Source organism: Mustela nigripes, chromosome 9 (assembly GCF_022355385.1).
Source record: "Mustela nigripes isolate SB6536 chromosome 9, MUSNIG.SB6536, whole genome shotgun sequence".
Lineage (NCBI taxonomy): Eukaryota > Metazoa > Chordata > Mammalia > Carnivora > Mustelidae > Mustela > Mustela nigripes.
Window position 1 is genome coordinate 87,603,867 of NC_081565.1, and position 17,661 is coordinate 87,621,527.

A 17,661-nucleotide genomic window follows, 5' to 3' on the forward strand; every position below is an offset into this window, starting at 1 on the left:
GCCGCTCGGAACCACATCCCCGGGGCGGAGCGCGCAGATGACCGGCCCGCGGCGCTCACCGCGGCTATTTCCGTGGGTGTTGTGCGGCAGGGGCTTCAGCTGTGGGATTCCTTCCCTCCGTCTTCCCCGTCTTACCTCCCTCTTCTCTGCCCTCTCTGTCTCTTTTCTTTTCTTTTTCTTTTTTTTAACATAGAAAAAATTTACTTATTTTTAAAATAAAATGCTTTCCATTTGCCATTCCGCAAAGGCCTGTCTGGACAGGACCCAGCTGGAGCTGTGTGGGCTGCCCCCACACAGCCCTTCTCTGGGTGGCCATACCGGGGGCTGCACTCGGGGCTGCGTGCAGGGGCTGGTCCGTGCCTGGCTGGCACTGACCCTGCTCATTTCCCCCCACAGGCAGCCCTCCGGCCAGCTCCCCCTGGAGCTCAGGGAGCTCCGCTGTGACAATGGAGTCAGGAGGGGGGGGCTCAACAGCCCAGCCCCCCATTGCTGCCTTGGGGGAGCTGAACTCTGGGCCTGGCTGCTCCTCCCCGGAGCTCTCGAGGGCAGACCCAGGGAAGCTCCAGGCACTGCCACTCGGACCTAGAGCCCACGGCAAGGACTCTGACCCTGGGAGCCCCGGCAGCCCAGCTGCTGCAGGGGATGGCCCCCCGGATACAGGCCCCTCGGGGGAGCTGGATGGTGGTGCTAAGCTCCCCAACCGGGACAGCGGGATCGACAGCCCCTCCTGCAGCGTGGCTAATGAGCAGTTCCCCTGCGGGGAGGGCAGCGAGGCTGGCCAGGGCCCCACCGTCCTGGGGCCACAGCTGGACGGAGCCCCAGAAGGCAAGGCCCTGCAGGAGGTGGCCGACAGCGACGTGGGCGAAGGCAGCGGTGAGGAGCCCGACCCGGAGAACAGCCCCCCAGGGGACCTTGCCGACCCGGCCAAGGTAGGCCGCCCTCACGTCCTGGGGTGGCAGGGGCTCTTCTGAGGCTTCGTGAGGTCAGAGAGGCCCGGTGGTGGGTCAGCGGGGAGGGCAGGGGCTCCGGCTCCCCATGTGACGACCTCACTCCCAAGCCTAGGTCCCACGTCCTCAGCAGGGTGCAGGGGCCCCACCCCCAGGACTCTGGCCATAGGTCTCAGTGCTCACAGAGCCACCACCACACCCTCCGTCAGGGCTGGCTGCCCACCTTTGCAGAGCCCCTGTGTTATGACCAGGGAACCAAGGGTCACCATGGGGCGTGGCAGGGGCGGGAAAGGAGCAGGCGTCCCGGGGAGCAGATGTGCCCACGCCGTCGTGGGTTCGCTGTGAGGGAGCCCCTTTGCGTCCCGACAGCACCCTGGGCTCTGGGGTCTGCCCTGGGGTACGTGGGGACGAGGAACTGAAGCAGAGGGTCCGGCCCAGAGACACGGCCTGAGCAACAGGGTCCCGCAAGCGTCATAGGAGGCGCCCGATCTACTGGCCTGGTGGGGACAGTCCTGGCTAAAGGGCCCTGTGACAGAAGACAGGCCTCGCAGACGAAGGACAGCTTTGTGCCCGCACTGTAGTGAGCCAGCTTCAAGAGAGCAGGCGGCTGGGAGTCACGTTTGAACCTAGGTTTTGTTATTACTCGGGTATGGAAACACCGAGAGGTCAGGGTGCGTCGGCCATTGAAAAGATAGTTCAGCTCCTTGCTTGCGGTTCATACGAGGATGAGCAGGCCAGGCCCCGGGGCCACACGGGAAGCACCAGAGTGGGTCAGGAGGCAGAGGGGGTGGAAACTGCGCAAGGGCCTGTCTTGTTCCTGTGGGAGGGAACAGGTGACGCAGGGTGAGCAGGTTTAGGACTGGCAAGCCTGAATGACCTGGCGCTGCACAGAGGCTTCCACGGTGTGTGGCACCTGGTTCTGAGTGACCAGGGCCGGGGGGCCCGTGAGAGCCCACGGAGGTGCTGGCGTGGCTCTGCAGGGGCCGGCGGGCGTGAAAGGCACAGCGCGTGGGTCGACAAGAACCCGAGATGTGCAGACGCCCTACAACGTAGAAACTGAGTGATGTGGTTACTACGTGCCACACCATCGGTGGCTCTCAAGGCGTGCTCAGGGGGAGCTCCGCTGGCCTGCCGTCTCCCAGGTAGTGAGGGGCAGGTGTTCACCCCAGGCCTGCTCCCCGCCTGCCCACGCAGGCTCTGGGGGACGGCCCAGGCCTTCATGTCTGCAATACGGATGTGCCAACCTTTCTGGGTCTATGTGCTCGGTCAGGCCCTGGCCTGTCCTCAGGGTGACCCTATGCCTCGCGTCCCCCACCCAGGTAGCGGAGGTCAGCCTTCGTCCTGTGGTGGAAGTCCCATTTACTGGTGGTTTTGTCACAGGGGGACAGTGAATGTTGTCAGAGGCTGCTTCTGCAGCGATGCAGGTCATCACAAGTGTTTCTCACGGGTGTTGAGTCTCAGAATAAACCTCCCCTGGTCCTGGTGTCCAATGCTCTTCTGTACCGTTGAGTCGGGTTTGCTGGTGTCCTGTCAAGGACTTCTGCATCAGTCTTCGCCAGGGTCGTTTATCTCCAGGGTCCTCGGAAGGTCTTTGCCTTGCTTTGGTGTCAGGGCAGTGTTGGCCTCAGAGCTCAGACGTGTTGTCTCCTTGTCAGTGTTTTGGAAGCACTTGAGAGAGATTGGTATTAATTTTCCAGTGAACCCAACTGGTTCCAGGCTTTTCTTTGTTGGCAAGTTTTTCATTGCATATTCAATCCACTTACTCCTTCTTGGTCATTCAGATTTCCTATTTCCTCATGTCTTCAGGCTTGGTGTGTTTCTAGGAATTTATCCGTTGGTCTGGGCTGCCCAGTTTGCTGGAGTGTAACCGTTCACTTCAGTCTCTCATGATCCTTTTTATTTCTGTGATGTTGGTTGTAATAGTTCCTCGTTTATTTCTAATATTACTTCTTTGTGTCTATATCTTAGTTAATTTGGCTAAGGTTTTGTGAATTTTGTTGATCTCTCCAAAAAACAACTCGAGTTGATTGATTTTTTCCATTGTTTTTCTATTCTCTGTTTCATTTATCTCTGATCTGATCTCGGTTATTTCCTTCCTTCTGACTGCTCTGGGTTTAGTGCATTCTCTTTCTAATCTCTTGAAGTGTGAAGTTACATCGTTGATTTGAGATCTTTCTTCCTTTTTCACACACACACATTTACAGCAGCGTTTGCTGCGTCCTAAGTTTTGGTGTTTGTATTTTCATTTTCATTTGTTTCAAGCTATTTTCTAATTTCCTTTGTGACTTCTTCAATTCTTCTTGAAGACCGTGTTGTTTAATTTCTACCTATCCGTGGGTTTCCCAGTTTTTCTTGTGCTGTTGATTTCTAGTTTCATTCTACTGTGACTGGAAAAAATACTTTATGTGATTTCAATCTGAAGTTTGTTAATGCTTGTTTTGGGGTCTGATATATAGACCATCATGGAGAATGTTCCATGTGCACTTGGGAAGAATGTGCCTTCTCCTGCTGGGTGAGGGGTCTGCGTCTGTATGTCTGTTCACACTCTTGTTTTCTCACTGGTATTCGGTCTACGTGTCCTGCCCAGTGTTGAAAATGCAGCACTGAAGTCTCCTACAATGCCATGCTGCTGTTTCCCCTTTAATTCTGTCAAAGTGTGCTTTCATATATTTAGGACTTAGGAGGTTTGGTGCATAGATATTTGTTTAAACTTTTTTTTTTTTAAGTCTTTTTATTAATTTAAGTCCTTTCTGCACCAAACATGGGGCTCAAACTCAGGACCCCGAGATCAAGAGTTCACACTTTTTCTTTCTTTCTTTCTTTCTTTCAAGATTTTATTTATTTATTTGACAGACAGAGATCACAAGTAGGCAGAGAGGCAGGCAGAGAGAGAGGGGGAAGCAGGCTTCCTGCTGAGCAGAGAGCCCGATGCGGGACTCCATCCCAGGACCCTGAGATCATGACCCGAGCTGAAGGCAGAGGCTTAACCCACTGAACCACCCAGGCACCCCAAGAGTCCCACACTCTTTCAGCCTGTCAGGCGCCCCTGGTGCATAAATATTTCTCCTTGTTTTATCTTCTCAGAGAGTTGGTGCTTTTATCATCATATGATGTTCCTCATTATATCTGGTAGCAGTTTCTTATTTACAGTCTGTTTCGTCTGATATCAGTGTGGCCACTCCTGTTCTCTTTGGAGAAGAGTCCGTCTGCATGCCCCATCTTACCCATCCTCCACTTCAGCCTGTGTGTGTGTCCTTAAATCTAAGGTGTTTTGTGCATAGCATGTGGTCAGACGCTGTTTTTTAAATCCATTCAGCCAATCCATGTCTTTTGATTAGGGATTTAATCCATTTATGTTTAAAATAATTATAGGGAGGGATCATTGCTATTTTGATAGTTGTTTTCCACACATCTTGTGGCTTTTTTGTCCCTCTCTTAGAGTCTGCCTTATTTTTTATTGAATTTTTGTAATGGTATATTTTGATTCCTTTCTCATTTCCATTCATGTATATTCTAGAGATATTTTGCTTGTGGTTACCATTGTAATTACATAAAGCCCCTTGAAGTTAGAGCCTTCTGTCTTGCACACGGCTGGCCTGTTTCCAGGACTTTCAAACTCTCGTCTGGGTCATGTCAGCACTCCCAGTTGGACAGACAGAAGCCAGCAGTCCCTTGGGCAGCCCCCAGATGTGTCAGAGCCCTGAATGTGAGGCTCACTGTCTCATTTCCATCCAGAGCGGGACCTCCAGCCTAGGTTCTACATTCCACGTGGGCCTTGCTCTGCTGCCTGGGGAGGGACACGAAAGGGTGTGCCGGATGCTGCCTGGTTTCCCCATTTGCTGGAATCTCTTCTTGGTTTTACCGTGATGTGGAGCGATAGCTTCTCAGCTCTCCTCTGGGTTCTCACAGAGGGATTCCGCTCCATACGTTGTCGGCACCATGTCTCCGGGGAAAGGAGGGCCTGTAGCATTCTAGTCTGCCGTCTTGCTGACAGCAGGCCACAAAATATTTTGATGTGGCTGCTGTAGCTGCTCTGTGGTCAAGGTCTCAGGAGGGCAGAGTTGTATCTGGGATGGTTAGGGGGGTTGGCAGGAGCTGTTGTGCCTTCCCCAGAAACCTTCCTGAGAAGTCCATCTGTGAGAACTGAGCCCCTTGGCCCAGCGCTAGTGGCCTCTTCTGGCCCCCAGGCCCCCTGGTTACCCCCAATGTCAGACCCGCCTCCCCAGGGACCTGTGGTTCCTCTCTCTGCAGTGCTCTGAGCCCCCGAAGCTGCTCCACATCGCCCAGGAGCTCCTGCACACCGAGGAGACCTATGTACGGCGGCTGTACCTGCTGGACCAGGTAGCCCCCCAGGGCTGGGGTCCTGCCTCTGTGGGCTGCCGGTTTCAGAGGCTGCTGAAAGGGCTGGCTGGCCCTTCCAGCTGGAGTATGAGGGCCTTCACACTGAAACTCAGGCCACTGTGAGTCTCCTCCACAAACTCCTCCTTTTTGCTGTCTGAGCCTGGGGCTCTGGGGCCAAGGTCCTGTCCCGTCACCTAGTTGGAGGGGTTCTTCCTGGCAGCTGCATTATCTGAGCATGGAAAGGGGCTCTGGGAAGTTTGCTGTGCCCAGAGCAGCCCGGGTTTATGAGCACAGGAAGTAAACCTCTGGTGGACACCCAGAGTTCTGCCAGGTATCGGGTCCATGTGTAGCTCACAGAGCTGAGAAAGGAAATCCGGACCCTCCAGCTCCCTTGAGAGGTGGGCAGAGGCGGGACAGCAAGTCCACATCAGCAGAGGACTGTGTCGGCCTCCCCCGCAGTCCTTAGCCGTCAGTGAGCTGGCTTTAAAACCATAGGTCTGAGCCCGTTTGATGAAGCGGAGGTTCGTTAAGAAAACAGGAGCCCCTCCCCCCAGCTCAGCACCCACTCTACGGGCCTCTGTACCTCCAGGTTTTCTGCACCCAGCTGACAGAAGCCGGCATCCCTTCGGAGGTCACCACGGGCATCTTCTCCAACATCTCGTCCATCTATCGCTTCCATGGGCACTTCCTCCTCCCCGAGCTGCAGACGCGGATCACGCAGGAGTGGTGAGTGTGGCCCCGGGTTCCTGGCCACTGGGCCACGGCAGCTGCGCGGATTCTCGTGGCCAGCCTCTCCGTGCAGAGCCTGTGTGCCCGAGAGACATGCAGGCACGGGGCAGGGTGGGGGGCTGTCTCGCAGGCCCTGGCTCCTTCCCTGCACGGGCCTGGGGCAGCGCTGGCCCACAGCGTCCCCACGCCTCCGCTGCTTCGTCTGCGCTTGAAAGCTCCTTTAATCCCTATTCAGGCTCTGTGGGGTCTGTGAACACCAAACGGCAAGTAAACGGACCTAGCAGTTTTGTTTTCCCTCCTTTGCTTTGGAGACTGAGGTGTTCCCCCTCCCAGGGCACTTTGGATCCTCCGGCCGCCCCCAGGGGCTACCCTTCTGTCCCTCTGCTACATCTGCTTGTTCTTCGTGGAGCGCCGGCTCAACTCTGAGTCTGGAAAGTAAAACATCACAGGCGTGGCCCTCCGCCTGCCACTGTCCACTTTGCGTGCGTCCCCTACTCTTCCCGGCGCTGCTGCTTTGCTCTGGGCTGTCTGCTGGTTCCTCTCTTCTCCCGCCTGGCTTTGAGTGCCCGGTCTCCTGGGGCATTGGGCTCGTCGGGAGCTCCGCCCCTTGGCTCCCCGAAAGCCCCTTCTCCAGCAGCAGCCAGGCGAGTGAGGGTGCAGAGGCCAGGAGCCTTGACTCACGGGCATCCCCTCAGTTGCCCAGCCCAGGGAGGGCCCCTGTTTGCAGGTCTTCATGAGGAGCTCATTCCCCCTGCAGAGCAGGTCATACTGTGTCCCTAAGGCCATCAGATTAAAGCTTGGGGCCCAGCTGACCTTCTGTCCACAGTCCACACTTGCTAAAAATGGGTTTTCTCCTTGAGACCCCAGAGAGACTTCTCGTGCACAGACCGCGGGGAAGAAGGCCCACCAGCCCACCTGCACAGGCAGCCCGCCCTCCAGGGACGGTGACCAGAGCGCATTCTCGTGATGCCACCCTGGTGGCTTTGTGCTCACGCCTCCTTGCTTTTTGATGACGTCTTAGCGTCACTTCCCCTTAGAGCTGTGGTTCAAAGGTTAAAGACTATGGGTATATTTTACGCTTCTTGAAATTTATTTTCAAATCCCTGTCTGTGCCGGGTTTATTATTATTAACCTGCTGCTTTCCAATGAGACTGTCAGCGTCCACTCATCCCATTGTTCCTGAAATTTGCTCCGCTAAGGGGTGACATGGGGCCTCACAGATTCTCTCTGATGAGGGCCTGCCATTTGAGCGGTCGCGTCCCCACTGGCACCCCTGGCCTGGAGCAGCGATCCTGTGTCCGCACAGCTGGAGAGCCCACGGGATCCTCTCGTGTACCGCCATGTAACACGTGGTTCCCCCCTACATGGTACCAGGGAGGAAAAGTAAGGCTCAGAGAGGGTGACCAGTTTGCCCACCATCCCTCAGCGTTGGGAGTCGGGCCATTACTCCGTGGACTCCGGGTGACGTCCCCGTCCCACCCTGGCCCCTCTTGATGACCTCTCTCCCCCCACAAAGGAACATGAACCCCCGGCTCGGGGACATCCTGCAGAAGCTGGCCCCGTTTCTCAAGATGTACGGCGAGTACGTCAAGAACTTTGACCGGGCCATGGAGCTGGTGAGCGCCTGGACCCAGCGCTCCCCGGTGTTCAAAGACGTAGTCCACCGCATCCAGGTAGGCCCGCGGCCGGCACACGCGGGGGTCGCGGAAGCGTGGGGAGACCCTGGGACGCTGCGTCCCTGCTCTGCTGAATCACTCGGGGACACGAGTCCTGTGGTCCTTTCAGGCAACGGGGAGCGCCTCTGAGAGGGTGTGTGGCCTGTCTGGTCACTGTCGTTGGGTGGACTCTGGACCCCAATGCGACTGTGACTCCTGCCTCTCTCCCTCCTCCCTCCGTGAACCTGCCGGCCTGTGGGACCTGCTCATCCCCTGCTTTCTCTCTTCCCGCAAACAGCCCCTTCCCAGCTCTTCAGTGTTGTTTTCCTTATCAGTTTGCCAGGCTTTTACACATTAAGAATGTCTTTTATTATCTGTCCTGTATCTTACAAGTTATTTTCCCCATTGATTTTTTTTTTTAAAGATTTTATTTATTTATTTGTCAGAGAGAGAACGAGCGCGAGCGAGCACAGGCAGACAGAGTGACAGGCAGAGGCAGAGGGAGAAGCAGGCTCCCCGCAGAGCAAGGAGCCCGATGTGGGACTCGATCCCAGGACGCTGGGGTCATGACCTGAGCTGAAGGCAGCTGCTCAAGCAACTGAGCCACCCAGGCGTCCCTCCCCATTGGTTTTTATTTATTTATTTTTTGTTTGTTTTGTTTTTTTGTTTTTAAAGATTTTATTTATTTATCAGAGAGAGAGGGAGAGAGAGCGAGCACAGGCAGACAGAACGGCAGGCAGAGGCAGAGGGAGAAGCAGGCTCCCCGCGGAGCAAGGAGCCCGATGTGGGACTCGATCCCAGGACGCTGGGATCATGACCTGAGCCGAAGGCAGCTGCTTAACCAACTGAGCCACCCAGGCGTCCCCCCATTGATTTTTATTTACAACATTGTTTACTAAACAAAATTTTTAGTTTTTAAGGAGCCACATCTACCAGTTTCTTTATTAAAGTGAAGTTTTTAAAAAAGATTTTTAAATTAAAAACAACTTTTTTTAAAGATTTTATTTATTTATCTGAAAGAGAGAAGCAGGCTTTCTGCTGAGCAGGAAGCCCGATGCGGAGCTCAGTCCTGGGACTCTGGGATCATGACCTGAACTGAAGGCAGATGCTTAACTGACGGAGACACCCAGGCGCTCCACATTCACCAGTTTTTAAATAAAATAATGTGTTTTTTTTATGTTTTTAAATAATGGTTCTAAAAATCTTCAAAGTAATGCTTATAAATGTATTTCCTATCTCATGATTAGATAACTTTTTTTCCTAATGTTATGTCTTTGTTTAAAAAAATTAGAATTGCTATTCCAGAATAGTTTCCCGGTGGGTTGTGGTGTGAGGTAAGAGTCCAGTTTTCTTTCTGTGAATAGTTAGCTACTTGTCCCAATATCCTGTGTACCCTGAGCACCACGCTTGAATGTCACATACCGCATCTGTGCACACACACCAGACACACATGTGTGTGCCTATGTGCATTCCCACAGACACACGTTCCTCCTTCTGCGTTTCCCCCTCGGGTCACCCAGGATTTCCTAGTGTGGAGTCCTAGATGCCTCTGTGTCCCTGCCCACCGAGGACAGTTCCAGTGCTTCCTCCTTTAGCTCCCTCACCCCTGGTCTGGGCCGGCCCCGCTGTGTGCACAGACCACCCCCTCCAGCCTCCCAGGCTGTGCCCATGGCCGAGCCCCAGCCCTGAGTGACCAGCAGGACCTCGCACTGCCTGTGTCAGCACCACTGGCCAGAGCACTGGGAGGCTGGCGGTCTAGGCAGGTACAGGTGTGGGGGCCATGCGCTCCTGCTGGGGCACGAGGTGCACTGTGGTTTCCTCTCCCAGAAAGCATGTGCCCCCCCAAAGTGTGTCCCTCATGTCTTTAGGAAGTTTCTTGCAGGGAGATACTTTGGAATTCTGTGAATGTCCGGTTCCTGGTCACCCCTGATTAGCCTCCCTGAGAAGGGTTGTTTCTGTGATAGCTGCCAATGGCGCTCCTTGGACCCTGTCATGTCAAGGGCACTTGGAGCTCCTTCGGGCTGGAGGCTGTTCTCTTGTGAGCCCTGAGTGGCCCGGGTGGCAGGCGGGGAGAAGCAGGGGAACAGCGTAGCCCCCAGCAAACTCAGGGGGAAGGCTGGGGCATCTTAACCAAGGAGCACATGCCTGGGCACCTGCAGGGAGTGGAGGCAGACAGCAAAGGCAGGGCCCCCAGTGGGACAGCACTGAGGTGGCAGAGGTGCGGTGCAGGGACTGAGGGCCAGGGTGGGGGGGCAGGGCACGAGGCCTGAGCACCCACCCCTGCACTAAGGGTCGCACTTCCATCAGAGCACACAGCCACACGCAGAGCAGCTTCTAGGCAGGGCCGCAGGTCCCCCGTCGTAGTTGGGAGTCCAGTCCCCCCTGGTGTCCAGGGAGGGAAGAAGAGGCCCAGCCCCCGGCACCCGAGTGAGCAATCATGTAAGTGAACGTGGGGTCGGGAGGGAAGCCTTCCCGCAAGGATGAGTTCTTTCCCCTGAGGACCTTTATAAAAGCCTGCACGGGGGTCTGGGTCCTTGCTCCATTGTTCAAACTCTCCAGGCCTCGGTTTACCCTGCTGTAATGTAGTCTGCAGTCAACAGAGTCCAGGTGCCATGGAGGCCAGAAAGGGGGGCCAGGTCCACACATGTTTCTGCGGGTGCCACGTGCTGCCTCTCTCCCCCACAGAAGCAGGAGGTGTGTGGGAACCTGACGCTGCAGCACCACATGCTGGAGCCCGTGCAGAGGGTCCCCCGCTACCAGCTGCTGCTCAAGGACTATCTGAAGAGGCTCCCAGGAGATGCCCCCGATCGGAAGGACGCAGAAAGTGAGCCCAGCAGCCACCAGGCCACGTGGGAGCTGGGGCCCCTGCTGGGAACCCACAGGGAGAGAGGAGAGAAGGATAGACAGGGACAGGGACAGAGCGGGGCAGATGGCCCAGTGCTCCCTAAGCACATCTCAGGAAGTAACTGCGAGGGAGAAACCGCCCTGCCCCCACTGCCCTTAGAGGGGGGACCCTGGTTCTGGGGAGGGAGCTGCTGATGCTGGCAGAGGTCAGGCCCCAGGAAGGGCCTCATGGGGCTGGGGGCGGCTTGGGGAGTGGGATGCCAGCCCCAGCAGACCTCCTCACCAAACGGAGTGTGTCTGCAGGGCCCAACCCAGGGCCTGGTCTCCTGAGCAGCCTCGGCCTCCACAGGGAAGGGTGGGAGCAGGGCAGCCCCTGGAAAGGCGGCAGGCGCCCTGCAGCCTGACTCTGCGTCTTCCTCCTGCAGGGTCCTTAGAGCTCATCTCCACCGCTGCCAACCACTCCAACGCTGCCATTCGGAAAATGGTGAGTGTGGAGCTCGTGGAGGATGCCCGAGGGCCCCGCAGCAGGCACACCCCGCATGGACAGGGGCTCCGTCACAGGACAGACAGGCCTGCAGGTTCCTAACTCTACGACCCCATCTCAGCCGGTGCCTGTCTCCACCAGCTGCTGTAACAAAATCCCACAGACTGACTCGGGCCACACTGTGTATCTCACAGCTGGGTGCCAGCACCTTCTGTCCCTGGCTTCTGAGCAGCCAGAGCGTATTGTCTGGTGTCTCATCAGGGTTGTGACCCCATCATGGGGCGCCCACCCCCAAGACCATGACTTCTTCTAAGCTTCACCTCCTGAGGGCCCCGCCTCGGGACACAGCGCAGAGGTGGAGGGGACAGTGTCCCCTGTTGTTGTCCCCCTGCTGTTGTAACACCTCCAAAGCCCATGGTCTGTGGATCAGGGAGTTCTCTGTGGGTGGCCCTGTCCCTTGTGTGGCCTGCACGGTGCCTTGGCAGAATTTCTAAGTCCTTGCTCAGGACTACAGATCAGGAGAATCCAGACTCCTGACTTTCCTGAGAAACCCTGGAAGTCCCACGCCCCAGCCTGTGCCTTCAGCCCTTCTCCAGGCCGCCACAGTCCCCACCCACCCCGTGTCTCCCAATCCTCAGATCTGTTTATTTTCACACAGGCACTGCTGTTTTTTGAGAGGGAAAAAAAGGTGAAATATCTGTTTGACCCCACGTCTCTCAGTCATGAGAAGTGAGAGGCAGCGACTTGTTTTAGCATGGCTGTTGCTATGTGCGGCCCAGTGCTGTGTCCTCCGTAGGTGCCTGTCCCCAGGTTTGCTCTGGGGCCCCAGGACAGACCAGCCAGAGATTAGGCCCATGGTGGGTGGGGTATCCACTGCAACCCAAACAGGTCATGGTTTACTCTGGGTCCTTTCTGTCAAACGTCCCTTTCCACCTCCCCACGACTAAATCTGGTGGAGGCGAAAGACGTGCTTCTCAGAGCTCTGCGGTCGTGAGCTCACACAGGGCCTATGGATATTTAGGGAAGCCCCTCTTGGGTTTCATCTCTGAGGGGTGCGGACAAGGCCTGAGACCTCACCCCAGGCCTTCCCACCTGCAGCACACCTGTAGTGCTTCTCTCTCCTGGTCTGCTGAGGCCTCTGCCCACCAGGTGTGATAGCTGGGGGCTCTGGCATTGGGTCCAGGTCTTATCCCAGGCCATGGCCTTAGGGAGTGATCAGTGTGTGCTTGTAGGAGCCTCTTCACACGCCCGCTGGTCCCCACCCCCCTCAGCCTGGACCGCTGCCCAGGCTTCTCCCAGCTGCCCCACCTGCTGTCTACTCAGTTTCTGATCCACACTTCCCCAGCTCAGAGCTTCCTGTGGGGAACCTGTCTTGTTGCTCTGTGCTCAGAATCCTCTAGCCTGCTGTTGCTCGCAAGGTGACACCAGCTAGCCCATGTGCACACCCGGCCCCCTAGGACATGGCAGGTGTACCCTCCCCTAGTCCAGGCGGGGTGCACACCCAGCCCCCCAGTACATGCAAGGCCCTTTGGCACTGCCCTGCCTGCTTTTGCTTACGCTCCATGCCAACTCCCCTTTCTGGACCCACACGCACATCGACCACCTGTGTCTTGACCAGAGGTGAAAGGGCTAGCCAGACTAGCCTGCTTACAGGCTGTGTAGGCCGAGACTGGCCAGGTGCGGGCAGCAGCCGCGGTGGCACAGCAAGCCCAGGCTCTGGGATGTAGACTGATGTTACTGCAAGCCTATCTCTTCCAGCCTTCTGCTGCATTCTTTCCTCGGGGGGCTGGTAGCAACTGGTCAGGGACAGTGGCTTCTGGGCTCAGAGCTGGGGCCACAGGCTGACACCCCTTTCCTATCACACCCCCAGGGGCACTGGTTGGCCGCTGACCACCCAGCCAGTCTTGAGGCCAGAGGGAGAGGACCTGCAGACTGGCAGAGGTCTGGTCATGAGGGCACAGGGAACCAGGCAGGGTCACCACAGGCAGTGATGACTCCGGGGCAAGAGCAGCAACAGCTTGAAATATCTCCTCTGACCGCAGAAGGGCCATCCTGGTTCTCTAGCGGCTCACTGGGTTTGTCCATAGCCCAGTTTCCTGGTCCGTAAATAGGGGATAAAATGGCCCCTACCTCCTGGGGTAATGCGGGAACTAAATGAACTGATACCTGCCTTGCGTGTGGGCATAGCCTGGCCCGCGGCAGTGGTGGTAGCGGCTCTCTGAGGGCGAACATGGGTCCATCCCTCACTGCCCAGCCTCGGCGTCACCCCGCATTTTCCCGCCCACCCCATTATCACGAGGCTCGTTGCCCGGTCTTGGGTTCCCTGATTCCGGGCCATGCTTGCAGGGCGGGATCCCCTCACCCCGGGGTCCCCCTGCGGCCGCCGCGGGCCTGAGCCCTGTGTCTCGCACAGGAGAAAATGCACAAGCTCCTGGAGGTGTACGAGCGACTGGGTGGGGAGGAGGACATCGTCAACCCCGCCAACGAGCTGATCAAGGAGGGTCCGATCCAGAAGCTGTCGGCCAAGAACGGCACCGCGCAGGACCGCCACCTCTTCCTGGTCAGGCCCCGCCCCGCCCCGCCCCAGGGCCCCGCCCCGCCCCGCCCCGCCCCGCCCCGCCCCAGGGCCCCCATCCTGCGAGGCCAGAACCACGCCCCACCACGCCCCTTTAGCACAGGGCCACGCCTTTCCCAAAGAGCCGTGCTCAGCCGCATCTGCCGCGCCCCTGTCCACCACCCGCTTCCCCAGAGCCACGCCCAGTCCCGACTGCCGAGCTCCCTCACCCCGGGAGCCACGCCCTTGCCCTCCCCACCCTTCACCAGAGCCGCGTCCATTCCTGTCTGTCACGCACCTTCACCACGACAGCCACGCCCCTTCGCCAGGGAGCCACGCCCTGCCCAGCCTCGCTGCAGAGCCGTGCCTCCCGCCTCCTCTCTGTCGAGGCTCCTTTGTTGGGGTGACACCCCTCACCCTGTCCCTGTCTCGATTGCAGTTCAACAGCATGATCCTTTACTGTGTGCCCAAACTGCGGCTCATGGGCCAGAAGTTCAGTGTCCGGGAGAAGATGGACATTTCGGGCCTCCAGGTGGGTAAGCCGTGCCCTCTCACCTGTTCCCCTGGCAGGGCGCTGGACGAGGTGGGGACTGGGCTCTGGCTGCTGGAGGGTCACCACTGCACCCTTTTCAAGCTTCATCTCTGTCTGTGACCCACGTGTGGCCTGGGCATTTCTGAGTGCCACTCAGCCTGGCGTTGTGCATGGACCCCGTTCCCATACTTGGCTTACCCACCCGGGCACTGCTGCCCTGTCCGTGCAGGATGAAGGCCTGGGCCAGCCTCCGTCCCTGTGAGGTTGGTGCTCAGAGCCTCATTTACAGACTTGAAGGCGAAGCTTGGGGTGAAAGTGGACGGGGTGCCCTCCCTGCCCAGTCCCTGGTCCCCTGGTCCCATGCACTGTCCGCTCCCGCGCCGGCTTGGAGTCGGGATGATGTGCTGCAGGCTCAGGGGCTGGACGACGTGTGGTCCTTGCCACCCCTTAGGGCCTCAGCCTCTCCACGTCTCCTGCTTGGGGGCCACAGAGCAGGACGCTGCCCCCCCTCCTGTGGGGAGGGCTCTGAGTTAACCCCCACTCCACAAATACCGACTGGATCAAGTACTCAGTCAGTATTCACATGTGAAGGTGGGCCCTAGGGATACAAGAAAAAATACTTCTTATTTTGAAATTCTTTGAGCCCCAGCTCAAGAAACATCATTAAAATTAAAAACTACTGGAAAAAATCTTTTTTCATAGTTAGAAGAAATGATTCTCCTAGGTGTTTTATGTAAGAAATTAGTGGTGGGTGGGTAACTAAATGTGCTAACACAGAAACCCTTAACTTTGGGGCGTTTGGGAAATTCCTGCTCTGAGGCCTGATTCAGTCCGACTCTGGCTGGGCCCGCTTCCCCCTACAGCCAGGCTGCGGTGCTGAGAGTCGGGGGCCTGAGGGCCACATCCAGCAGTGTCTTGGGGGTGGGGTGTCGGGGATGGGGGGTGGCTTCCCACCATAGGGGCTGGTGGATCAGAGACCCCTGCAGAGCGGTAGAGAGCCTCGTGGCCCTTTTAAGATTCCCATTCCTCTCTCAGGGGCCTTCAGGTGCCGTAGTGGGAAAGCTTCCGTTTGTGTGGGGCGGGCGGCTGACTTGCTGGGAAGCCCGGCAGTCGGGAGGGTTTGGCCGGCACCATTCCAAGTGCCGAGGATGAGAGGTCCTAGCTCTCCTTCACGGACCAGCTCCCCCAGTGTCCCGCCCACTGGGTCGCCTGTGCCCCCTCCTCAAGAAAGACCTCTGTGTCTGAGAGCACAGGGCTGCCCCTCCGGGCCCGCTAAGCAACCGGTTATTTTGTTATGCCCTTGGCCTCTAGGTGCAGGATATCGTCAAGCCAAATGCGGCGCCCACGTTCATCATAACGGGAAGGAGACGGTGCCTGGAGCTGCAGACTCGGTATGGGTGGCCGACCCGGCGCCTGCTGTTGTGACTCAACACTTCGGCTGTTGGCTCCTTTTTCTAAACAGGATAACCTTGGGATATGTTGGTTTTGGTTCATCATAATCACTGATTTGTGGCTTAAAATGTAACAGTTTCGAAGGGAAGTCGATGAAAGTTGAGCCTCGGCCTTCTTCCCCCGCCCAGCAGATGTTCTCAGTCACCTCTGAGGAGCCTTTCCCAGACTTCTGTGTGCATGAACGTGTCCCGAGTTTGTAAAACCACACGCAGCTATTTACTGTCTAGCCCATTCCGCTTCTTGCCTTTTTCACTTAATTTGCCAGACAGCATCCCATACCCGAGCCTCGTTTCCAGAAGCAGTGTAGTTCTCCATCACGATTGCCCGACCCATTCCTGCTCCCAGGCACCCGGGCTCCTTCCGGGAGCCGTGGCAAAGGTGCTGCACTCAGCATTCTCATGCCTGTTTAGGGCATATTTGTCCTTCTGTCCATTAGAAACTTTAGTGAAGAGCTGCTGATCAAAGGGTAGCACATCTGCTTTAAGTTTTGGGGGCCAGCCATTGTCTACCCCCCCCGTGATTGGGGCCAGGCTTGTGCTCTCACTGGGGGAATGTGTGGGAGATCCCATCTCTCATTTCCTCCAGTGATGTGAGATCTTGGTAAGTACCCGTTGTGGTCCTAGGAGGTGTTGATTTACATCCCTTGTAGAGGGGCCTGCAGACAGCACCTGACAACACCTGACCCTACCTGGATATACCTGGACACACCTGACTCCCCTAGCCATACCTGCCTCCACCTGATCACACCTGACCCACCTGGACACACCTGACTCCACACCTGCCCCCACCTGATCACACCTGGCCCACCTGGCCACCCTTGACTGCACACCTGCCCCCCTCCCCCGTTGCATCTGACCCTGCCTGCCCACAGTGTACCAGGCACTCAAGGACTGTCTTCCAGGCCTTGAGCTGCACTTGGAAGCTCTGAGCAGCTCAGCTGTGTGCCCCAGGGTTGAGAGGAGTGTGGAGGTTAATCGTGTTTAAGGCCAGGTTAATAAGATACTGTGTTTGTTTTTGTAGGACAGAAGAGGAGAAAAAAGAGTGGATTCAGGTGAAGCTCCTAAAATTTTAAAGTAATCAGGTGACCAAATTCTTGCACAGTATGGCCATTTAATGCTGAAACAAGGGATGGAGTGGCCCTGTGACTCCCCAGGCTTTGTCCGTCCCTCTGATGAAGTACCCTCGCTAAGTCCCTTCAGATGCTGCCAGCCTGTCAGTCCGTTCAGTTGCTTAGCTGCAGTAAATATGCCGGTGCGAAGGGCTGGGGGCGGGCAGGTGGGGGTTCCTCCCCCAGGGTGTGGATCTGCACTGTCTGGGGGGCCCAAGGGGACCCTCACCCTCTCCCCACCGCCAGCCAGCAGGAGCAGCAGGTTACATGGGATGAGCAGTTGGCCTTAGAGGGTGGGGGCCTGAGGGTGGTCAGCCAGGCAGGGAGCTGGTCAGTGTCCTGGGGCAGCCAGAGCACACTTGGCTTGAAGGACACAGGGAACAGAGACCAAAGCCCACGAGGGCGAAGGTCAGAGCAGAGGCTGAGGCAAGGATCCTGGTATAGCATCAACTGGGAAGGGCTGTGGCTTCTAGAATTCGTAGGAGAGAAAGCTGGGCAAGGAGAGAAAAAGGAAATGGGAACAGATGTGAGGGGGACAGGCCAATGCAGGAAACAGAGCCGTGTCTGCCGGTCCACCTGGGGTGTCCGGGAAGCATCCGCAGCAGTTTGGAACGCTGTGGGAGGCACCAGCCGCGTGCAGGGTGGGCCTGGGACTTGTGTCCGGTCAGCTGGGGACATGCGTGACCGTAGGACCTATCTGTGGGGACAGAGGCATGCTGGGTCCTGCCCTCAAGGACGAGCTTGCTGATGGCCCTCGTTCTCTGGTTTTTGTGTCAGGTCATTGAGGCCACCATCGAGAGGCACAAGCAGAACAGCCAGACCTTCAAGGCCTTCAGCGGCTCCTTTGGCCAAGAGGAGGACCCATCCCTCCCTCCAGATTCCCCTGTGAGCCCCAGTGTCCTAGGGACAAGGGAGGGACCGGGTGGGGGGGTGCCCCAGGCCCCTTGAGGAAGGGCTGGCATCTCCGAGGGAAGCTGGTCCCCATACGCTCCCTGTGCCAAGGGCCAGTGGCTGG

General features: G+C 57.1%; 1 protein-coding gene across 4 annotated transcripts in view; it reads left to right on the plus strand.

Annotated features, from left to right (window-relative positions):
- FGD3 (FYVE, RhoGEF and PH domain containing 3) overlaps positions 1–17,661 on the plus strand; it is a 51,206-nt gene that overhangs the window by 23,151 nt on the left and 10,394 nt on the right. For all 4 annotated transcript variants that reach the window (XM_059412039.1, XM_059412038.1, XM_059412040.1 and 1 more), the window contains exons 3-13: positions 397–929; positions 5,199–5,288; positions 5,878–6,014; positions 7,534–7,690; positions 10,358–10,496; positions 10,942–11,000; positions 13,414–13,560; positions 13,994–14,086; positions 15,398–15,477; positions 16,559–16,589; positions 17,424–17,531. In XM_059412039.1, coding sequence (XP_059268022.1) covers positions 447–929; positions 5,199–5,288; positions 5,878–6,014; positions 7,534–7,690; positions 10,358–10,496; positions 10,942–11,000; positions 13,414–13,560; positions 13,994–14,086; positions 15,398–15,477; positions 16,559–16,589; positions 17,424–17,531 — 1,524 coding nt within the window. In that variant the 5' untranslated portion in view covers positions 397–446. The remainder of the gene's footprint in view (positions 1–396; positions 930–5,198; positions 5,289–5,877; positions 6,015–7,533; positions 7,691–10,357; positions 10,497–10,941; positions 11,001–13,413; positions 13,561–13,993; positions 14,087–15,397; positions 15,478–16,558; positions 16,590–17,423; positions 17,532–17,661) is intronic.